Source organism: Pelecanus crispus, chromosome 2, assembly GCF_030463565.1.
Source record: "Pelecanus crispus isolate bPelCri1 chromosome 2, bPelCri1.pri, whole genome shotgun sequence".
NCBI classification, from domain to species: Eukaryota; Metazoa; Chordata; class Aves; order Pelecaniformes; family Pelecanidae; genus Pelecanus; species Pelecanus crispus.
Window position 1 is genome coordinate 152,279,847 of NC_134644.1, and position 20,883 is coordinate 152,300,729.

The 20,883-nt window shown below is 36.5% G+C and overlaps 1 protein-coding gene across 17 annotated transcripts in view; it reads right to left on the reverse strand.

The window, feature by feature from the left end:
* The window catches only part of UBR5 (ubiquitin protein ligase E3 component n-recognin 5), a 97,287-nt gene that overhangs the window by 58,099 nt on the left and 18,305 nt on the right, over positions 1 to 20,883 (reverse strand). For 12 of the 17 annotated variants that reach the window (XM_075706112.1, XM_075706110.1, XM_075706111.1 and 9 more), the window contains exons 2-9: positions 20,245 to 20,289; positions 19,671 to 19,752; positions 19,412 to 19,488; positions 18,495 to 18,614; positions 15,181 to 15,370; positions 13,112 to 13,271; positions 6,281 to 6,430; positions 4,099 to 4,310 (exon numbers count right to left, since the gene is read on the reverse strand). In XM_075706112.1, coding sequence (XP_075562227.1) covers positions 4,099 to 4,310; positions 6,281 to 6,430; positions 13,112 to 13,271; positions 15,181 to 15,370; positions 18,495 to 18,614; positions 19,412 to 19,488; positions 19,671 to 19,752; positions 20,245 to 20,289 — 1,036 coding nt within the window. The remainder of the gene's footprint in view (positions 1 to 4,098; positions 4,311 to 6,280; positions 6,431 to 13,111; positions 13,272 to 15,180; positions 15,371 to 18,494; positions 18,615 to 19,411; positions 19,489 to 19,670; positions 19,753 to 20,244; positions 20,290 to 20,883) is intronic. The other 5 variants (XM_075706113.1, XM_075706107.1, XM_075706115.1 and 2 more) reach the window with 4 other exon arrangements.

The window sequence follows — 20,883 nt, forward strand, 5'->3', positions numbered from 1 at the left end:
TTCCAAGTACCCGAGAAATCAATTAACAAATTCACTACCTCATCAATTAAACAATTCTTATCTTTCACTTCTGAAAGTAAGTAACTGCAAACAAGATCCAAGTTTTAAAAAAACAAACAAACAAAAAAAAAAACCAAACAAAAACCCCCAGCATGCTACATGTCACATTAATGCATCGTTATGGCCTGATATGCTGGAAAAGCTTCTAATTATGGGTTATTCCCACCCCTGCCCTTTTCTCCTTTTTAACATTCTACCAAAATTCATATGACATCTTTCTGCTACTTAGACAGTACCACTTTGCTCAATTGCTTCATCCTATACCTCACCAGGACCTCACTGGCCTGTTTCCCCTCCCCCACCTTAGATTTGGTTGTATATCAATGTTGCAACAACTATGCAATAGTTACAATCTCACTTTTTCCAAGTTCCTGTTCCCCCTTGCATTGAAACAAATCTCAAATTACAGACTGTGAATTTGAGTGATTTAACAAAACATTTACTTCTGTCTACTGAGAAACATTTGTAAGGCCCATCCGTTCGCTGCTCCTCACAAGTGCAGCTATAGGCCAACCATGTTCTCTCTAAACTTCTTCACCATTAACAACTAAAAGTTCCCTTCCACTTAAGGGAGAAGACAGCTTTTAAAAAATGAAAAAACAACTTAAACTAGTATAAAATCAAATGCTGTCTTCTACAGCTACAAATCTGAAAGACAGGTACATGGTAACTAGTCTTCTCTGGGAAACTGAACTCCTGTCAGATCATTAAAAAAAGCCCACCATCCAGTACATCTACCTGTGCCCTAAATTAAGAGACTTTTCTTTCAGCTACCAAAGTTTACAAGTAGAAACATTTTTAGTTCCATAAATCTGGATTCACACTGGTTTTTTTTTTTTACTATTTTCATGCCCAGAAGTGCACATTTCAAAAGGTGTGAGTGTGTCCTTGAATAACACAGGATTCAGTACATGTCTTACCAATAGCTCAAAATGTTTACCAATATTTTGGGAAAGAAGAGAAAGAAGGCAGCAGGAAAGGACAGAAGCAATCACAAGCAATTCTCTTTTATACCCTGATAACAGGATCTAGAATTAGTTAAATCATAAGAGAATTATTTTGCTCTGGAGGGCATCTACCAACGCAGCACAGAAGTAGCATGAATGCTAATCTGTGTCATGATTAATACTTGCCATCGTATAAATATTGCATATTCTGAGAAAGAACTGCCAACAGACCCTACTGTAGTCTAATGAGATGCATCTCTACTTCATCAGCATAAATGAATCTTCAGAAGTTAGCTGGCTTAATGCCTCAAAGTAAAGTATGGAAAGCAATTAATTTTTGCTCCAAGACAGCATCATTATGACTTTTAATCTTGCTAATATGTTTTACAACTTTTTATAAACAAACAGTTTTATACCACAAGCTCAACACTAGACCTGCCATTCAAAATTCTTCTCTCCCTTCCATCAGAATATTAGCAGCTGTGATCTAAATGTTACAGGACCAACGCTATGTGCACTTCCATGACACCATTCAAAAGACTAACAGCACAAAGATGCACAAATGATATGACAGCTCTGGTTCTGTAACCAGAGTCTTATGTCTTCAACTATAAATTCTGACTTCAGACCAGACAAATGACATACTCGAAGATAATGCAGATTGCTGACAAAATCTTAATATCTCAATAGCTAAATAAAATATACCTACTTGAACAAACTAAAGGCTCAGCTTGCACTTAACTGCAGTCTAGCAGGAAAAAAGTGGCCATACTTGCCATACTATAGAGTGCCGCAGATACACGTGGCGCAATATTGATACATGGCAGTGTAGACTAATACTACTACAGTCCAACAAGATTTGAACTATCAGAAGAATTCATTAATTGACTTGAATTCTTGAGCAGTTGATTTCACTTATTTGGTGGAGAAAACTCAGTATCTATGCAACTTGTCTCATCATTAGTCTCAGACTGTGGGCAAAATTGATGCATTTGGGAACATGATCAGCTTTCCAAAAGTTTCATCCATTCCTCTCAGGTTGGTACTTTACCTCGCATAAATGCAAGTTAACCATCCTCATGATGGACTACTACAGTTCTGTGTCAAATGCTAAATGTCAAAATAATGAAAAATTAAAGAAAAATATTTGCAAACAAGATTGGTTATTTTGTTGTGATTCCTCACATACATTAAATCTCTCCCCTAGCTTACTGTCTTTTCCATTAACATTTCAAAATCTCCTTTCCAATTTTCAAAATGGAAGAAACATCTGAACTGGCCTCTTAGCTAAATCATCTCCCTCAGGATTCACCTTGAAGAATTTCTGTTGGAAAATATCACCAACAAAACTTCAGAGTGGGGCTACAGCAAGAAAGATGCAAAACAATTTCTTATGAATGTTCAGCTGAAGGACGGGATGAAAAGTTTAACTACTTTTGGATAAAGATGAAAGGCCTTTCCAGTAAGACACCTTCATTTAACTGGAAGCTAGGGTTTATACGAGTGCATATGTAAACAGGTATCTTGGAAGAGGTTCAGTATATTTAAATTGAACAAGCATGCAATTAGGTATCACAGCAAGTTAATTCCATAAGAGATGCCCAATAAAAGACTGCAATAATTGTCCTAGGGCAGGATCTGATGAGTTTACAAATAACAAAAAATCCTATCCAGGAAAAAACCCACCACTCTATTAGTAACTAAGTTTCAGGGCCAGAGAGAAGAACAGAGGTAAGAGGAAAAACATTCCTGAAGTAGTAAAAAAACCCAGAACAAAACAAAAAAAATACAACAGTAATAATGGCCATAATAATGTTACCAAAACACAGCAGTGGAAATAAGAAAGCTAAGTTAGTATTCCAAATCTAAACTACATTTATTTTTTGACGCTAAAAACCCTGAAATCTCTCTCTACCCAAGCTAGATGATTCCTTCATTCTACCATTATGACAAAGCAAGGGGGACAAAAGCTGCCAATTTCCACTGACACAGAAGTTTGACATTACTGGCCGAAAAAATAAAATCACGCTTGAGACGTAAAAAGTCTGTTTGGGAGAGCAACTATCAGAAAACATTCTTTTTAGGTATCTTCATTTCTCAGTTCGAATGCCCAAATGAAGATGGGAACAGCTAAGGGTGAGCTGCTGTAAGCAGAAATAAGCCTCTAAATTCACCTCCCTCTTCAAGCTCTCTATCTATATTTAGTCTGAAAGGAAAAAACAGACATAGAAAAAGAAAGTGTGATGTATCGAAATAGCAACCTCACAGATACTGCAGACAGAAAGAAATGGGAACACTAGAAAGACACCCCAAGTCCATAAAATTTGGTCTAATAAACATAGATTATCACTTCCATTCCTGGGAAGATTCCTGGGAAGTTTGTTTTGTTGGTTTGGGTTTGGTTTGGTTTTTAAAGTCATTTCCCCAAGCATCTAGGTAATTCATAAAGAAAATTACTACAGATACCCAGTTAGCAACATATAGCTGGTGTTCCTATTATTCTTATATCTCATGTGGGAATTACTTCTTGCCTTGAAAATGGAATTAGGGTTACAAAGAAAACCAGCTAATCAAAGCCAAAGGGATTCTGAAGGAGCAACCAATACTCATTTAAGTTATTGGTCAACTCAAAACACAACCGCAAATAAGTGTCAACTTTCACCATTGTTGCTTAGAAGTCCAATACGCTCAAACCAAAAGTATCTCTGGAAATCATAATGCTAATCAAAAAAAGGTTTCCTTGATGAAGGATAGTCTAAATTCTTTCATGAGTTTCCGATTGCTTATTACATGCTTTGAGCACCTAAGTAAAACAAGAAGGAAAAAGAAAAAACCCAAACCTTATGATCTACAGCAGTGCCTTCAAAATACACAGAGAAGAAAAATAAACCAGTAATAATAGAAGCACAGCTATAAGGGTGTAACTAATTATTTATAATTTTCCTATGTGTGTAAAAAAGAATATGCTTTATTACATTATCTCACATAAACTGAGATGTGATATTGAAAAAGGAAACACAGAGCATTTATTTGGAAAAAAGAAACATCTATTGCGTAGCATGCAAATAAAATAGTAAAAAAGTTTCAATACCTTATCTGGCCACCACTGCAAGTCTTCTCCTAAAGAAACAGGACTTTGAACAGGTGTATTCTTCTTGTCCAGGTTTGGTTCCCCTTCCTTACTTGTAGAGCCTCTTTCATTATCAAATGAGGCTCCATCAAGCCACCTTCGTTCACGCAAACGTAAAACGGACTCACGTTCACGCAACAGCTCAGAGTCTCTCTCTAAGGGAAGAAGGAGAACTGGTATGCAATTGGGTCACACCAGTGGGATAAAAGTAAGCCACTCTCTAGTAAAGACCCTTCAGGATGCAACTAACAGCAGTTAAATCTACTCACACAGATTAAAAATAAAAGTCCTGACATGCAACATTCAATATATTAACCCTTTCAAGCATATGTACTTAAGAATTACTAAACATAAAAACAAGCTAAAAATAAAGAAGTCTTACAGTTTTGTGCACTATAAAAAAATGCTAAAGCATTTTCACTTACATCATAAGAGGCCAAATACATTTAACATTGCAATTTAAAGTTTTATAATACAATATGCAGAGTCTTGTAGTATTGTTTTATCAATGTAGTAACAACAAAAAAAAATCTAAGTCTATATAGTCTGTTAAGATATCTTTATGCAAACCAAAAAAGAGTATTTATTAGAGAGTTTCATAACAACTTTCCCAAAAAAACAGTAATCTGAAAAGGTTAAAGAAAGCAAGCATTAAAAAAAAGCTCTTGTATACATGTTTGATAATCCAACCCCTTTTGTTTAAAGCAACATTCCACAGGACTGGATTTAATAAATTAAAGTGTATCTATTTTGAGTAGATCAAATGAAAACTTTTAAAGAGTCAGACAAGTTTCAAAAAGGATCCTTGTAGGAAAATGTTCCTTACCAAAATGCTTCCCCTCCAATTGGCCTACAAACTGTCTAAAGCCAGTACTCTGCAGTTCGCTCATGCAGATAAATTTTTTAAATCAGGTAATCAAACTAACTTTCCAAGAGTCAACTATGCATGGAAAATAAGGATTATAAAATTCGTGGTAACGTCTTATATAGAATAACCTTAGGAAAGGAAAAAAAAGGAGGAATTTAGAAGGAGTTATGTCAGATGCTGAATATTTGTACATGCACATAATGCATTTAACCTATTAAGTACTTCACTTATGCTCACAAAAATCAACTGGAATTACATGTATGACTACATTATTATATCATAGTTTCAACAAATTACGCCAAGTCTTGGGTCTTTTGCTATATTAGACAAATGGGAAAGTTTTTACATAAGCCAAACACGACATCTTGTCTTACAGATATATTTCATAAAGTACTGTACTTATTTTCTAGCAAACATCACACTGACCCCTGACTAATAATTTTGTAACGGGAACTTACGTGTTCAGCAATTAATGTACTAAAACATATTCATGAAAGGCAACAAAACTGTACTAAACAAACAATCACAGCAGAGGTTGGATTAACAGTTTGGAAATACTCTAGGCATTTGCGCAACAGCTTCAAAAAGATAGGAAATTGCTGCATGGTCTGTTATAAATCTTTTAAGTGTAATATGCTTTTTTTTTTTTAAAAAAAAAAAAAAAGGTAAAATGCCTTAACACTGCTCAGGGAGTTTTTTTAGTCAGCTGCCAGTAGTTCTCCTCATCCAACTATAAAAATGCTTCTAAAAAGTAAAATTTAGATTTCTTCTCCCTCCTTAGTATCTAAAGTTCCTCATTCCATAAAGGTAGCTTCTGTCATGGAACAATTAAGGAAATGTGAAGAACAGTGAACAAAGAGCAACCCAAAAGGAAGGAGAAAAAAAAAAAAAAAGAAAGATTAAGAATGCTGCATGTCACCAATTGTTACTCATTTCTGAGCCAAATTACGTATTTGTAATGCAATCTATGTATTAGTAGGTACTTACACTACATAAAATAAACTTAATGTGCAACAATTTTTTAACACCTTACAACACCAATGGTCAATGATTTAAAATACATGACTATCAAGGTTCTTGCAGAACTTACCTGCTAATATTCAGAATTCATTAATAATTTTGATAATGAGTAACAGTCTATTTGTCTACTCTATATTTGACAACATATCACAGTCTACTTTCGCATTAAATCAGAATCTAAACCACCAGCGTGTACTATCACTAGCTTTTTCCACAGCAAACTACTTATTACAAAGAAAAAAGGTGCAAAATTACCTCTGGATGAGCCTAGCCTGGAAAGTGATGAGCGCCGAAAGGATGGATAACCAAAGTAACTAATATCTTCTGAAAACATAGCATCAGCATCAATAATGACACTTGGGTGAGCAGAATGTATGTCAGCATCCAGAAGAGACATAAGATCCTCTATAAGAGGAGACAAGGGTCTTAAGTGAATAATCAGCTACTTAAAACATCAGCTAGAGAGACCATCAACTAAACAAATATCAAAACAAAAAAATCCTATCTATTAATTGAATTTCTGCTCTTCAGATTCACCAGTGCAAACTCATGTGCCTCCTATGCAACCACATTTACAATCAAGCTTGGTGGACTAGTGAACAAAACCAGTTTCCCTACAAGAACTGCTCTGTCACTTAACTAACCGCATTTCCCAAACAGGACTTGCCCAAAACACATTTTTCTGTAATCCAGAAATTCAAACTTTAGCCTGTCACTTGAAAGAACGAAGTGCTAGGATAAAATAGATACATATACATACATGTGCACACACACTCATGCACGTAATGCAGAACTCCAAAGATGACCTAGAATTAAGGGAGGACAGAATTGATAGTGAAAGATGGCCTTCACAAAGCCACGTCTTTGATGTCAAAGACTGCACGTTCTTCCATGGAACGTTTCTTTCAGAGAATGATGTACTTGTTTAATTCACAGGCTTGTGAATTAAACCTTGCAGGTCTCAGTACAAAGCTTTAAATGGTAGCTACATTAAGAACAACAACAGTTATCTGGAAAAAGCACCATTTTTTAATACCATGAAGTTAAAAAAAACCGCAACCAAAAACAGAAAGATGAACTTAAATACCATGACTGCCCTAGCTTCTATGTTAGAAAACTTGAGTTTCTCTGAAGTACTGATCAACATTAAAGTGTAAAACAATTTCCTTCCGTTTACTAAACTATAGCTACTATCCACACACAAAAGAGGCTACTGCAAATTCGTGTAATTTATTGAACTCCAGCAATATGGACTGACAAAACAACTAAACCTGACTACCACCTTGCTGTTACAGAAAGGACAGTCCTACTTCCCTCCTTCATCCCTCTGGCAGGCCCCTCCTTGGGGAAAGGTGGAATTTCTAAATCTACAACTAGCACATTCACCTGGCTTGAAAAAATGCTTCATAGGGTATAAAGTAAGGTGGGAAGCAATCTTCAGATTGACTTAACTGGGTAGTCAGAGCCCCAAAGGCGGTGCTTCACCACAAGCAGCAAAGCTGACCGGATCCTACTGCTGCCAAAGGGGACAGTTCTACCCCTTCCCAAATGTTCAAGCAAATCTGACTTAAAGAAGAAAAAGAAAAAAAAAAAAATCCGCTCCCCAAACTAGGTCTCAGCTAACCCATGCAGACACACCAACCTCACCACCATGCAAGGGAATGGCAGGATAGCGCCTTCTGGCAGCATGACCACCTCATTGCTCAAACCACTCATGAAGCTACCATGTAGCCTACACACAGAGTCCCTTCAGGGAACACAGAAGCAGCACACAGGATTTCAACACATCCAGTTCTCAGACTCAACCTCATCGTACGCATAAAACAAAATAGCAGTTAGAAATCAAGGTTTGAAGTAAAATAAAAGCATTGTTAACAGTAAGAACTATTGTTATGGGTCTTTTTCTCAGTGTCTGGAATGGGGGGAGGGAGGAGAACACGATACAAAGGAGAGGGTATCCAAAAGCTGAAAAGGAGCCAGAAGTCCACATTCACAGCCAGTATTAATTCACTTAACTGTTCCACTTATTGATATTGAAAGTATTAGAGACTTTCACATCCGTGCACATCAGAATATTCATCCTGTCTTCTCCAGGAAATGTAACACGTACCAACTACAACCAGCTGTCCCCAGAAAAACAGCGCTGTAATTAGTGAGCGCTGTGGATTTCAGAGCAAGACCTGCACGAATGCTTCTTGCATTAAATAAGTAACCCACTCAAGTGTAGTCTCTGCTTCTAAAAGCACACCATTTGGGACTCAATGGTCCATGCAGTATGTTTTAGGAAGTCATCCTTGACAGACTGCTTGGAAATCCTAGTAAAAAAATTTGGATTTGGCAAACAGGCTCTGTCTTACTAAAACACTTCAGATCCCTCAGAGTGGCCTTATCCTGCCTGCTACTTTATCTGTTTTCCACTGGATTTCCGCAACAATAAAGCGCCTCACCTTAAGTCAGCTTGTAAGTACCAGACTTCAAGAGCTGGAAACACAGCTGAGACTCTGTTGTATCTCCCAATATTCACAAGCTGCTTCTCTCCCCTCCTCCCACACCCACCTCTTACTAGGTAAGCTCCAACCTCTCTACAGTCTCGCAACTCATTCTTCTTTTTTTTTTTTTTTTTTGGTCACTATCCAGCCAAAAATTGCGAAAGTCTTTGATCTCTTTCTAGGAACAGGATTGGCCAGTACAGAAAAGAACTCTCCAGCCTCGTTCAAAATGGACAATATGGGGTTTTTTAAGGTAAGCTAAGCCAGAAAACCTCTTGACAGTGAATACACTCTAACTTGCGAAATACACACCTTCCGCCATGTTAAGCGTCTTGAGTTTAGCTGTGTTTCCAAAAAGGAAAGTAAAAATTCAAACCATCGGACTTAAGAACCAAACTATGTGGGTTTTGGCTAAACGTGCTTTAGGATGAGTGAGGAAACAAAGTCTTTTCCTACCCCTTATTTCAGCTTCAAATCAGATTTTTTTTTTTTTTTTTTTTAATATTTCTGCAAGAGATCCCCCTTTTTCCATTTTCTATACCAGCAAAAATGGCACTAAAACCAGTAGGGATAGGAGCCAAATCCACTCCTCTTCCAACACCACCGGAATTTTTTTAGTGCTGGGAAAACACAGATACTGCAAGGCTACAACCAGTTTAAGAATCCAGGGGACAAAACATTCTCTATGACTTTATTTTCCTGCTCTTCAGAAAATCCCATGGGATGATTATCATTCATCTCTTGTGCTGTGTTAGACCAGAATCAGACTGCACCCTTCACAGTTAGATGTGATAATTCTGATCACCCTGTTTAGGTGAAAAAGCACCTATGATTAACTAGTAAATACCACTGAAAATTGGAAGGAAAAGGATATCCAGCACAGAGGAAAAAAAAATACCAACCAATAAAAAAACCCAAGTTTCAGTATGCACATAAGCAGCAAATCAAGTACTGAGAAAAGTGTTATTTTCAATAGCTCCATGTGTAGCATTATCACTGGATTCATTAACTGAAAGCATTGCCTAGATCGATTCCGATCTCAAGTTGAGCTCACATTAAACCTTTTCACTTAAGGGGGCAATCATAAGTTCTATCCCCTCTTCTCAGCTGCATATTTTTATGAAATATTCAAGAATTCAATGTCTTCAGTATCTCCTCCTCTTTCAAGTTTGGATTAAATTGGCAAAACTGTGACAGTGAAGGGAGGGAAATGTGTGTTTTGGTTCCTAGGAAACCAGAGTCAAACAGAACTCCAGAACTCATTTCTTGATAAGATATATTTATTCAAAACATTACCCAACTTGAAGTTCATCTTAAAAAAAAAACCCAAAAGCACCAAAGAAAACCAAACCACACCAACAAAACCACAGAAAAAACATACACCTAACTGTTTTCCCTAAAGGCAAGCCACTGAACTGATCCTACACTATGCTCCTGTTCCCATCTCCCCTCACTGTAAGCCAATACAGTAAGCACTGCTGCAACATCAGCCCGTCTCTCTTCTCTCCTTTCAAAAAAAAAAAAAAAAAAAAAAAAAAATATTAAACAAGCTCTTCTCAATTCCAAAATAGTCTAGATGTTGCCAAACCTATATTTCACAAGCCCCACTAGTGAGAATCCACTACTGTACCATGCAGAAGTTACTGAGCAAACATTCACGCATCTGAACTGTACAAACAACAAAATATTTTAACTTCTACAGAATCTCTATAAAGAAGATTAACAGAATGTAAAGCCCAGAAGAAGCCTCTAATACAACATGATATGAGCTGGAAAATTAATCTAGAGACCTTCAAGTCTTTTCTATCCTAAATGATCTTGTTCTATGTAGTTTTTACCTTGATTATTTTCCTTATGTAATTGTTATGTATCAAATGAACCTACATGCCTCTCTGCTAACTATCATAAAACAAAAGAAACAGGACTAGAGAAGTCAAAATCTTCTCTTCAATTAAGACATTTTGAAGAATTTGGGAAGAACTGAGATATGTTGTCACCTTAAAAAAATTCAGATGCATAACCTTTACAATACTAACTGAAATTATCACAACTGATATATTAATGAAATTATGATGTATTAAACAAGAATTTATTAATTTCACAGTGACTGCAAAGTATCCTAGCTGTTTGGTTTTTTGTTGTTGTTTTGGTTTGGTTTGGTTTTTTGGTTTTGTTTTTTTTTTTTTTTAAATCAAGTGTGTTTTAAAAAAAGCTTCTCTGTCTTGGAAGGTTTGGAGTAACCCCTACATTTAAGGGTCACAAAGCACCAGACATGCAGAAGTGAGAAAGTAAAAATTGGCATATGTTTTTAATCAAAATGAAAGAGCCTCAAAAGTCCTGAGGCAAAAGGAGTCTCGTCATTTGTTTTTTTTGTGCTTGGAACGAACAAAATCAAAAAGCTTTCAAGCATAATTTGACATAATTTCAAAAAAAAAAAAAAAAAAGAGTAGTTCTTTCAGAATCATTTATAAAAACCTCACTAAGAATTGAATGCATATAGGATTTATCAGTTATGTACAGTTTTCTTTTAGGAACTCTGACGTTATAGTTCCAAAAGAGCATCCAGAGGTGAGATGACAAGTGAAAGCAAGAAGAGTGCAAAGTTTCTAGAGCAAAAGACTTAAAAAAAGGTTCTACATAGTTCTGAAGGACAGAATGTTGGTATTTTTCCAGAGAGCTATAGGCAAGTTTCTCTGGCCATCAGGTTTTCCTGAAAACTAGCCTGCATGGTTATGCAACACATGCGAGGACTGGTAATTTGTACTATTTAATGTACCAACAGTAGAGTCATGACAGCACTGACTAGTGTTCAGCTAAACTTTTCGTACTATTTTGATCAAATCCAGATATCAAATGAATTAATTTCTGTGCAACAAACTTATTTTTGCCCATAAAACTGAAATAGGACAGATAGGGAACGCATAGCATGCTCTACAAATTGCAAATTACGTCTTTGAAGACTGGAGTTAAGACATATCAAGTTTCATTTCAGTTGTTATTTCCCTGTCTTTTCCCACAAGAACTGGGGAAAAGTTAGCCCAGTTTCTCTGGGAGGTAAAAGAAAAAAGGGAAAAAAATACTAGTATTAGGAGGTTGCAATCCCTTATAGGACAGATTAGTCTAAACAGGGGAGATGCTTCAAAACTTAAGCCAAGGACAAAATTGTTGTCTGGACAGCTAGTGAGGACACGAAACTCTGCATACTGCTTTAACCTATCTCAAATACAAAAGACTCACAGACTGTAGCGCAGGCACCTTCAAATAAAAGTTACCAGTCATAGGCTGTCAGATGATCGCTATTAACGGATCCTTATGATCTCAAGAGGTACTAAGAGAATAGTTAATGCTGTAGAAAGCTGGTTAGTATGGTTCAAATGAACTTCTACTGTAAATGATTACTAACAGTGATTTATCTTCTGAAGATTGGTTCCAGAGGAATGCACCCAGGTATGCATTGAGGAAGAACTCCTACTCTGAATACTTAGAAAGAGTTAGGAGAATTTACTTCCTCCAATGCATCTGTCTAATCCTATTAAGCTGATCACTAAAAAACAAGACTCAAAGATTTTTCACCCCTTTCATCAGAGGATTCTTTATTCTACAGCAAAATAAAGAAGCTTGACAGATGCAACTAAAACTAGAAGAGGCAAAATGAAATACAAAGCACTTGCTGCAGAACGAAAAACACCTTTGTCTAATCACATGATTGACAAGATAAAGATGGAGGAAGCCCATGAACCTTCCTGGTGAACCAGATGAGCAGAAAAAGAACCCCATTTATTAGAAAAATACCAAAATGTCATTCTGACACACAGAAAGAAAAGCTAATATGTAGTCAGTTTAGATGTGTTCTTTTCATGCAGTGTACCTAACACAAACATTAGATTCAGCTGCTATGTTTTCACATATGTTTACTCAGCAAGAAAAGGTTACCTGAATTATTTAGCCAATGCAAAGGAAGACTCAAAGTCTTTTATAAAAAGCAATTGTATGGGACAGACAATATTTCAAAAATAGGTGGATTTCAATTACAGCATTTTGCCAGTATAGCCAGAATACTACAGCGTTTATGAGGGGAACTTGAGATGAGGAATAAATTCTCAATCTAACTGTAACAACTGTAAGCTGTTTTGCCCTCACTTGAGGCTTAAAAAAAAAAAGCTGTATAATTTTTGCTCTAAAAACTGCTGTATCTAATATACGTTTGTAGGAGAAAGCATGCAAGTCACTAGAAGGTTTTAGAATTAGCTTTTATAAGCAAGCCACACAGCAGTCTCAGCATCTCGTTGAGCAGCAAAATACAGACGTAAGTAATGCTGATGTTACAAAGCCTGGGATCCTAAAAAAAAAAACACCCAAAAAACCCCACCAACTGTCATGCCACCCACAAACAGGGTCAACAGTTATTCTTCAATGCCTAACCTATCCCTCAAGACATCCCAGTGCATCTTTTGTTTTGCATGTCTTTAGACTTTGCTCCCATAAGCAAGAACTGTCTTCGCTGCATACCTTGCACAGCACGGAGCACGCTGTCAGTGCTTAAATACAGAAAAACAACACACTGGCATTTTCTTATCGAAAGTTGCAGGATACAAACCTCCAGGAAGATATGATTCACTTGCTGTGTCATCCCCATCATCTCCATCTTCATCATCACGACTCAACAAATTATTTACAGCAAGGTTTACATCAAGATTTGTTCGCTGGAGTTCCCGAATAATAATACTTCTGGACTTTCCTTGTAAAACAACTTGTGCCTGTAAGAGCAGAGTATAATTGGTTACTAGTCATTCTCAGCTCACCAACCACCATTCAGAAGAAAATAATGTTTACTTCTAAAAGAAGTCTAATAAAAAACAAAAGTCAATCACAGTACATACAAAGGCTCACATAGATTTGTCACAGTATCTTGTACTAGATAGTCAACCTTCTCTCAGTTCAAGTTAGGCCACTGTATTCCACCTTTGGTGCTGAATTTCCTAATGGAATCTTAGAATGTACTTCTTGAAATGCTTAATGCTGTAGTTAATGGATAAGCAAAATCTGGTTTTGAGGATGTTCTATACCTTTCCATAAAAGTGTTTAAACTTACTATGTCAATCAACAGAGTTTTGCAATCAACTGCTCTTCCAAAACTACACCTCAATCCCTGTCTTTTTGACACTGGTTTCTCTTTCCACTGCCCTTCAATATGTAACCTCCTTACTTCCTGTGTTTTTCTCACCATTCCATTTCTAAAGGCTTATCTTTAATGTTTAGATTTTTATTAGCAAAGTGCAAATGCAGAAAAAACCTTCCAAATGTTAAACAGATGCAATGAATTTATAAAAAACAGAAGCATTCTAGTCTATTCCACTAACCCTAGGACTCAGAGTATTTTCTTTTTCCAGACAGACTGCTTTACAGTTACCCCAAACATGGTTTAGACACCTTCTGTTTTAAAGGTAGACAAAGTATGCTTTTTTTTTTTTTTTAAAAAAAGCGACAGCTCACAGCAAGGGAAGCAAAGTTATGACCTAACCAACAAACCATACATTAGATTATATAATGGAACTGTCTGGACCATGATGTATTAGTCTGTTTTTCTGTTTTATGTAGGTTATCAAGGATGTCAGTAACCACTCTCAAAAAAATGTGGAGGTGAACAATGAAGTCAAAAAAACCCCACCACCCCCACAGCTGAAAGAGACCACTGGAGGTCACCTAACGAAACCACCTCCTGAAAGCAGGGCTAACTTCAGAGTAATCAACACCTCCAGTATCTTGTCTCTGCGAAGGCAGAAGCTCCCCAGCTTTTACTGGCTTTTCAATTCAAACAGAGAAAGGAACTAGAACCCCGTCGGTTGCTGGTGGGTCTGTAGATACTTTGCCCACTAGCTCCTATCTCGTGCCAGTCATGCTATAGGCCATTCACAGCATGCATGTAGATTGTCTTTGGTGTAGCAACTAACATCTTTATTCCAAATGTAGACCAGCAACTTGTTAATGCATTTTAATTTTTAGTTCAAAACTAGTCACATATTTTGAATGTACTATTTTCTTCAAACATGGAGAAAAACATTGTTTTAACAAACTCCACTTAATCACACAATGCAAAGTCCATCAGCTTATTCAGGGTTTAGTGCATTAAGAGGCAAAAGCAGAGCAATTTATACCCAGCATTCATGAGTTACATTTATAAAAGAGGTGTCCATGAAGAAAAATTATTAGTGTTTTAAAGAAATGAAATATGCTTAATGTCTTTCATTTATCTAAAATGGATCGCCCCTTTTATCAAACAATTAAAGTCAACCTGACCCCTTCTTTATACTCCTTCAAGAAACTTAAACTTTATTAGCTACATGCTTGATATGATTCTCAAATACTTGATTTTCTCACTGCATCTTCCACCTGCAAATGAACAGTGCATGATACTCCTCATCTAGATTAAACACATACCTTGTCTTAGTGGAAGCTTGGGAAACAAAAATTCTAGAATCCAAAAAAGGTCTATCACTCACACTACGCCTTTAAGAATAAAAGCAATTCAGCTACAGAAAGTCAATCTTTTCAATTATATGCCACTACTCCTTGGAGAAAATGCACTACTATTAAAACACATTCCTATCCACATGCCATAAGAAGCGCTCCAGGTTTTTGGCAACAAGCAGTTTCAAGCTCATGTACCTGTGATATGAGTTCCTCTGGAATGACTGATGCTGGAATCACCGGTTGTGGTTGACTCCCCAGCAGTCCAGATCCTCTATCACGTCCTGTGCGTATAACTCTAGTCTGCCTTCGAGAATCTCGAGCTCCAGCAGATGATCTACCAGAAGATCCTCCTCCACTTCCACCAACCCCTGAACTCCAGCGACTTCTAGAAGATTTAGATTATAATTTTTTTTAATATAGCAGCATACTTTGGGGACCATTACAAGAAGTCAGTCTTAGTTTTATTATTAATAACCTGTAGACAGTCTCTGAAAACTACTGCAGATTGAATTCATAGACAAACACTATGAAAGTATCTCTCAAAACTAGTAAGAACAAGAGCACCAGGCAATTGATAAAGTTCTGAATTACACAGAAGAAATATAAAACAGGAGTCCAACTGGAAGTTGTGTTTTCCTACTCATATAGTTGTGTGGATGTATACATACATAAATAACACGCACCAGTTCCCAGAGTTCTAAAAGCAACAGTATCAGCAGTGTAACATCTAACACTCAGCTGTTAACCTCCTACTATGAAAGCACATATGCAGCAGCTTCATGGTCAGTGGACTCCATTTGACAGAAGGTCACTATACTCAGTCTTCTAAAATTTCTGAGACTTGATTTAAATTAAGAAATTGCTTAAGATTACATTGGAAAAATCAAGTCATTTTCTTTACTGCAAAACAAATCTTACACTAGATAATTCCCTGATCCTCATGGATGGTTTTCAAGCGATACTCCACTCTGGACCTATTCCTATTGAAGAAATCAACATCAACTGTATACATTGCAAAACCACGCCTGAACTGACTGAACAGTTTTTTTCAATTCTATGAGTCAGTATCAAAACAAGGTAGTAAAAAGGCAGTGATTTGTAGAAATAGACAATTTGCCATCATTACAACTTTCCACTAATCTTAACACCACAGAACTGTGTCAACTGAATCTGTTCTGGACATAAGACTAGATACGCTGTTGTCATGAAAGGCTAAAAGACTCTAGTTTGTTCTTCAAGGTTAACTAAACTTTGTTGTACAGATCTACCTTAAAGGATATTGTATATGGCATTATTGCTATTTAATAACCAGTATCAACAGAACTTTGCTGCTCTCAGCCACCTTAATCCTCAATCTCCTTTCAAGGAAAAGAAAAACATTTAAAATAAGACAAGAAAAAAAGTATGTTCTCTGAAACAGTAGCCAATAAATTCACATTAAAAGTATACCACATGTAGCTATAAAAGCTCATTCAGTAAGAGTATTTGTCTTACATTTTATGGCTTAAGTTGATTATTAACATCCTTCTCTTTTTTTGTTGCGCGCTTTTTTTTTTTCTCCTGATGAGACCATGCAATCACAGAATAACTCAAGTATCTGCCTAAGGCGAGGCCCTGTCACGCAGACATCTACATTTTCAGGATTCTAGACAGCAACCACACAGACAATGACAAGACAAAAAGCAATTCAAGGATAGCTTTAGGAAAAGTCTTGTCTCATGAGTTAGAAACAGAGCTCTAAAAAAAAGATACTACTGAAAAGGGGAAAAAAAACCAAAACCGAACCCAAAACAAAGAAGAATGTGACATTTTAAATAAAACGAGACAGTTAATCTGTTTCTAAATGTGGGAAGGGGGCTGAAGGGAAAAGAAGAGGGCTGAGGGGAAGTCAAATTCTTCCTACACAACAATTCTCAATTCAACTCTCAGCAAGGAAGATGTGGGTTTAAAGAAAATGTTACATATTAGATTTTAATACTTACTACAGATGCATTTTCTACTTTAAGTTATAAGCTATCAATGACAGACTTAAGACATCTAACAGTTAAAACCATTTATAGTCACATAACAATTCAAATATTCCAAGTGTGTCCTAACTTAGTCCTGTTATGGGGGGGGGGGGGGGGGGGGGGGGATCATAAGGACACAGCTAGTCTTATTAAAGCTGTCTAAACCTAGAATAAATATTAATATAGAACAGAAATCTTTCTGCTCATTTCTGCTTGCCTACTAGCTTTCCACATCTCTCCGCTGCCCACTAGTATGCTAACAATTTTCTAAACCCAGTGATCTAATCTAAGGGTTCCACAGTTTGAGTGTTTTTAGACTCAGTTTATTAAGTCAAGTATTCCCTTCATTTAATAGAGCAGTTATAGTGCGTACTGCTACTCTACTAGTTCGGTGACTTTCCGCTACCTAGTTCTGAAACATGCAAGGGAAGAAATTAGGAACTCTTCAAAGTTGGTCTTCTAAGCACATAGCCTCAAACAATTTTAACCCGTTATGCTCAGGTAAAAATAACAAGGAAAAAAAAGTCTTACACTTTCCACACTAAGTTTTTGAACATGACAATACCACTTTGCCTTTAAAGTTTAACACATGGATTTTACGTTCAGATGCACAAAGGTTTCGCACAAAGTTTGGGGGGGGGTGTTATCTTTCATGCAACTAAGCCCCAGATGAAATTAGCTTATTTGGTAACATAAACAACAAATCACTTTTGTGGAAAACCTGTAGTTCCTCCCTCTTAACAAATCATTCACATGCAGAAACCACAGTTTGTAAATGTAATTCTCCTTACTATGGTTAGTTACCTTAGGAAGCAGCACTGTTCAACATGTCTTACAAAAGCATATAATGAAGAGTTCACTGTGGTTATGTAATGAAGATTAATTTACATTGCTATATAAAGGGACACCATCAATTTTAAAGCTAATGATAAAAAAATGGAATCTGTATAGTACATTTAGGATATAATACAATTTTAAAGTTTCTGAGCAACAACCTTCTCCAAATGTTCCCTTCCTATTACTATGTATAAGACCCTTACTAAAAATACTGCTCATTACTTGGGGCAGGGGAGAGGAAGGCACAATAAAACTGAGCACGCAAAGGTCTGCAAACATAGATAATGAAGATTCTTCCTGCATAAATGCACTCATTTGACTTTACGCTGCTAGCCTATCAGGGTCTAAATTGATAGTGTCCCTCTAAAAAACTGCTTTTCAAAAATCAAGGAACTAAAAAACGTTCAAAAACAGACAACACAGCCAAAACCAAGTTATTCTTCACACATATATGAAGAACGCTCCAAGTCCTAGGTACTGAAGGGTCACTTGCATATCTGTTATTTTAACCAAGTCAATAAAGTTTTTATATTATACCCTACCTACGCAACTGCTGTAATTATACGGTCCCTTATACATACTGCATACAATTTATATATGTGTATACACATATACTCAAATATGGAACAAACAGATTGCAGCCTCAATCCTATCAAAACTTACCCAAGGGTGTTGCCTGCCAGTCTGCCCAGAGTTTCAGAACCAGACAGAAACCATGGGGAGTCACTAGTCCTGCCTGGCCTGGATGTCCTTCCTGCCCCTGAGCCACTGCTCAACTTTGAACTGAAAGTAAAAGATGGTAAATCAGTCACAAAACAATCCCAAATGGGTTAAGAACAAAACCTGGAATCCCAGGTCTAAATTCTCAGGGACTTAGTCTGGTAACATACCAGCTTAAGCAACACCCTTGGGGAATATTCCAAACTAATCTAACTGTATATTAAGAGGTACACTGGAAAAAGAAAGTGGAAAGCATGCCTAAGAGATCTTACGTACATCGGCAATCCATAATAGCACAGTTGTGAATATATATTAAGCTAATGAGTGAGTTAGCCACTGCGCTAAGTTTTCAGTTAGCGTATATGTACAATTTGTAATCGCCAGGTGTTCTATCCATAAACCTGAGCCTGAGTATGCTACTTTGATATTAAGAAGCAGTTTACATTCAAATATGAACCATTAAATAGTCCTATTAAGGGGGACTTACCTGGACTGAGGACAACAGGTCTAGAAAGTGCGACTCTCCAGATAGGACCACTTTCAGAGTGGATTCTACATGAGGCTTAACAATTTAACACAGTTTCTTTCATAAGGATTATTTTTGCAGGGGTTTGTTTCTTGAAGTTAAAGAGATCCTGTCTCACTTCTAAAAGAAGTCACATCTACTATTTATTCCTACACCAGTTTGTCAAGCTAGGCTGTTTGGCTGCATCACCATAACCATTATGTATCTACTCAAAGTACACATTCCAAAGGCAATCTAGTTTAAAAAGAAACAAAACAAAAACAAAACCAAAAAGCAGCCAAGCTGCTTCTCCAGTTCAAAAGAATGATTTAATATGAAGAAAAGTGTTTCTTACCCATCATTATTATCAGGTTTACCCAATTCCAATCTGTCTGGTTGAACTGAAAAACCAATCCTGCAGACTCTACCATCCTGTATTTAAAACAAGAAAACCAAGTGTCCAAAATTGAAATGTAAAACAAGTTACAGAAAAAAATATACAAACAAAATCAAGTCTTCAGTTACTGAAGAATGTTGATCAATTTGATGTTAGAAGAATTAATTTTAACTGTATGGTTTGAAGTTTGTTATCTGAGCAGATTTAAGTAATTTACCTCAAGAAGAAATGCAGCATGATTTGGTCCCACCACACACTGTTTAATAGTGGCCTGTTCCAATACATTCAAAGGGGGGTGGCTGAAAACAAAAAGTGGGCATGTATAACATTTTTAAACTTTTAAAGTCTGAAAAAAATAAAAACCAAGTGGTATATGGAAAGAACAATGTGCAGTGACATTACCGATACAAAAACATTCAAGAATGACTAAGCATGTGCAATAGTTGAAGCAACTTCAATGTATTTTTGGTCATTAAGTACAGAAAATGCAGAACAAAACCTTAAAAGATGACAGAGTTTTCTTTTCATTTGATCAGCAAGAAACAACAGGGGTTATACTTCAAATTAAGCAGTCATTTCATAAGGAGAGTATTTAAAAATACGATTTATCATAACTGACCACCTAACATTTTCTTCCTAATGTAAGAACTGTGTTATCTGAAGCATTTCTGAACTTTAGTAGTATTGAGGCTTTCTAAGGCTGTATCTACAGTACAATCATTTGCTTCTTGGTGCTGTTAGAAAAACTGTACTTTCCTAAATGATTTATAGCAGCATGTGACAGGCCTTACCTGTTTAAATTATATTTGTTCAGCTTCTCTGAAACTTCCCTTAATCTGAAACAAAAAGAAATTAAGCTGTTGTGTGAAAGACATCCTGCACGGTATACAACATCCACTTAAGCAGCATATTTACGACATTGTAGGAACAACTTACCACCACATGTAATGAATCTTGATATAAATACCACTTGGTGTTGAGAGTCTGTATGAGAACTGGATGGTGTTCAGCTTCAAATCAGGTTTTTGTTTTGGAGGTTTTTTGCTTTAGAATTTTACCCTTCCACCTACTATCTTGCCACAAAACCCATGTTTGCTTTTATTTCTATGCGTTTTGCAAGTCACTATCCAAAAGCACTACTCCTGCCTTGTAACCACCATTTACAACTTTACAGACAAAATAAGCAGATGAAGCAATGCGCATTAACTGCAGATATACTCGTGTTTCCTCATATAAGCTTGACTACAGTATCCCAGAGCAGACAGGATTATCATTTTCTAAGAAATCCAAGTATGTGGCATGTCAGAGCCAAAAATATGACAGTAAGTTCCCCAAACCAGAAAAGACAGGAAAAGAGATGCACAAAAGCCAGCGGCAAAAGGGACAAACAACAAACTTGGACTAGTAGAAGAAACAATCCCCAAGAAAGA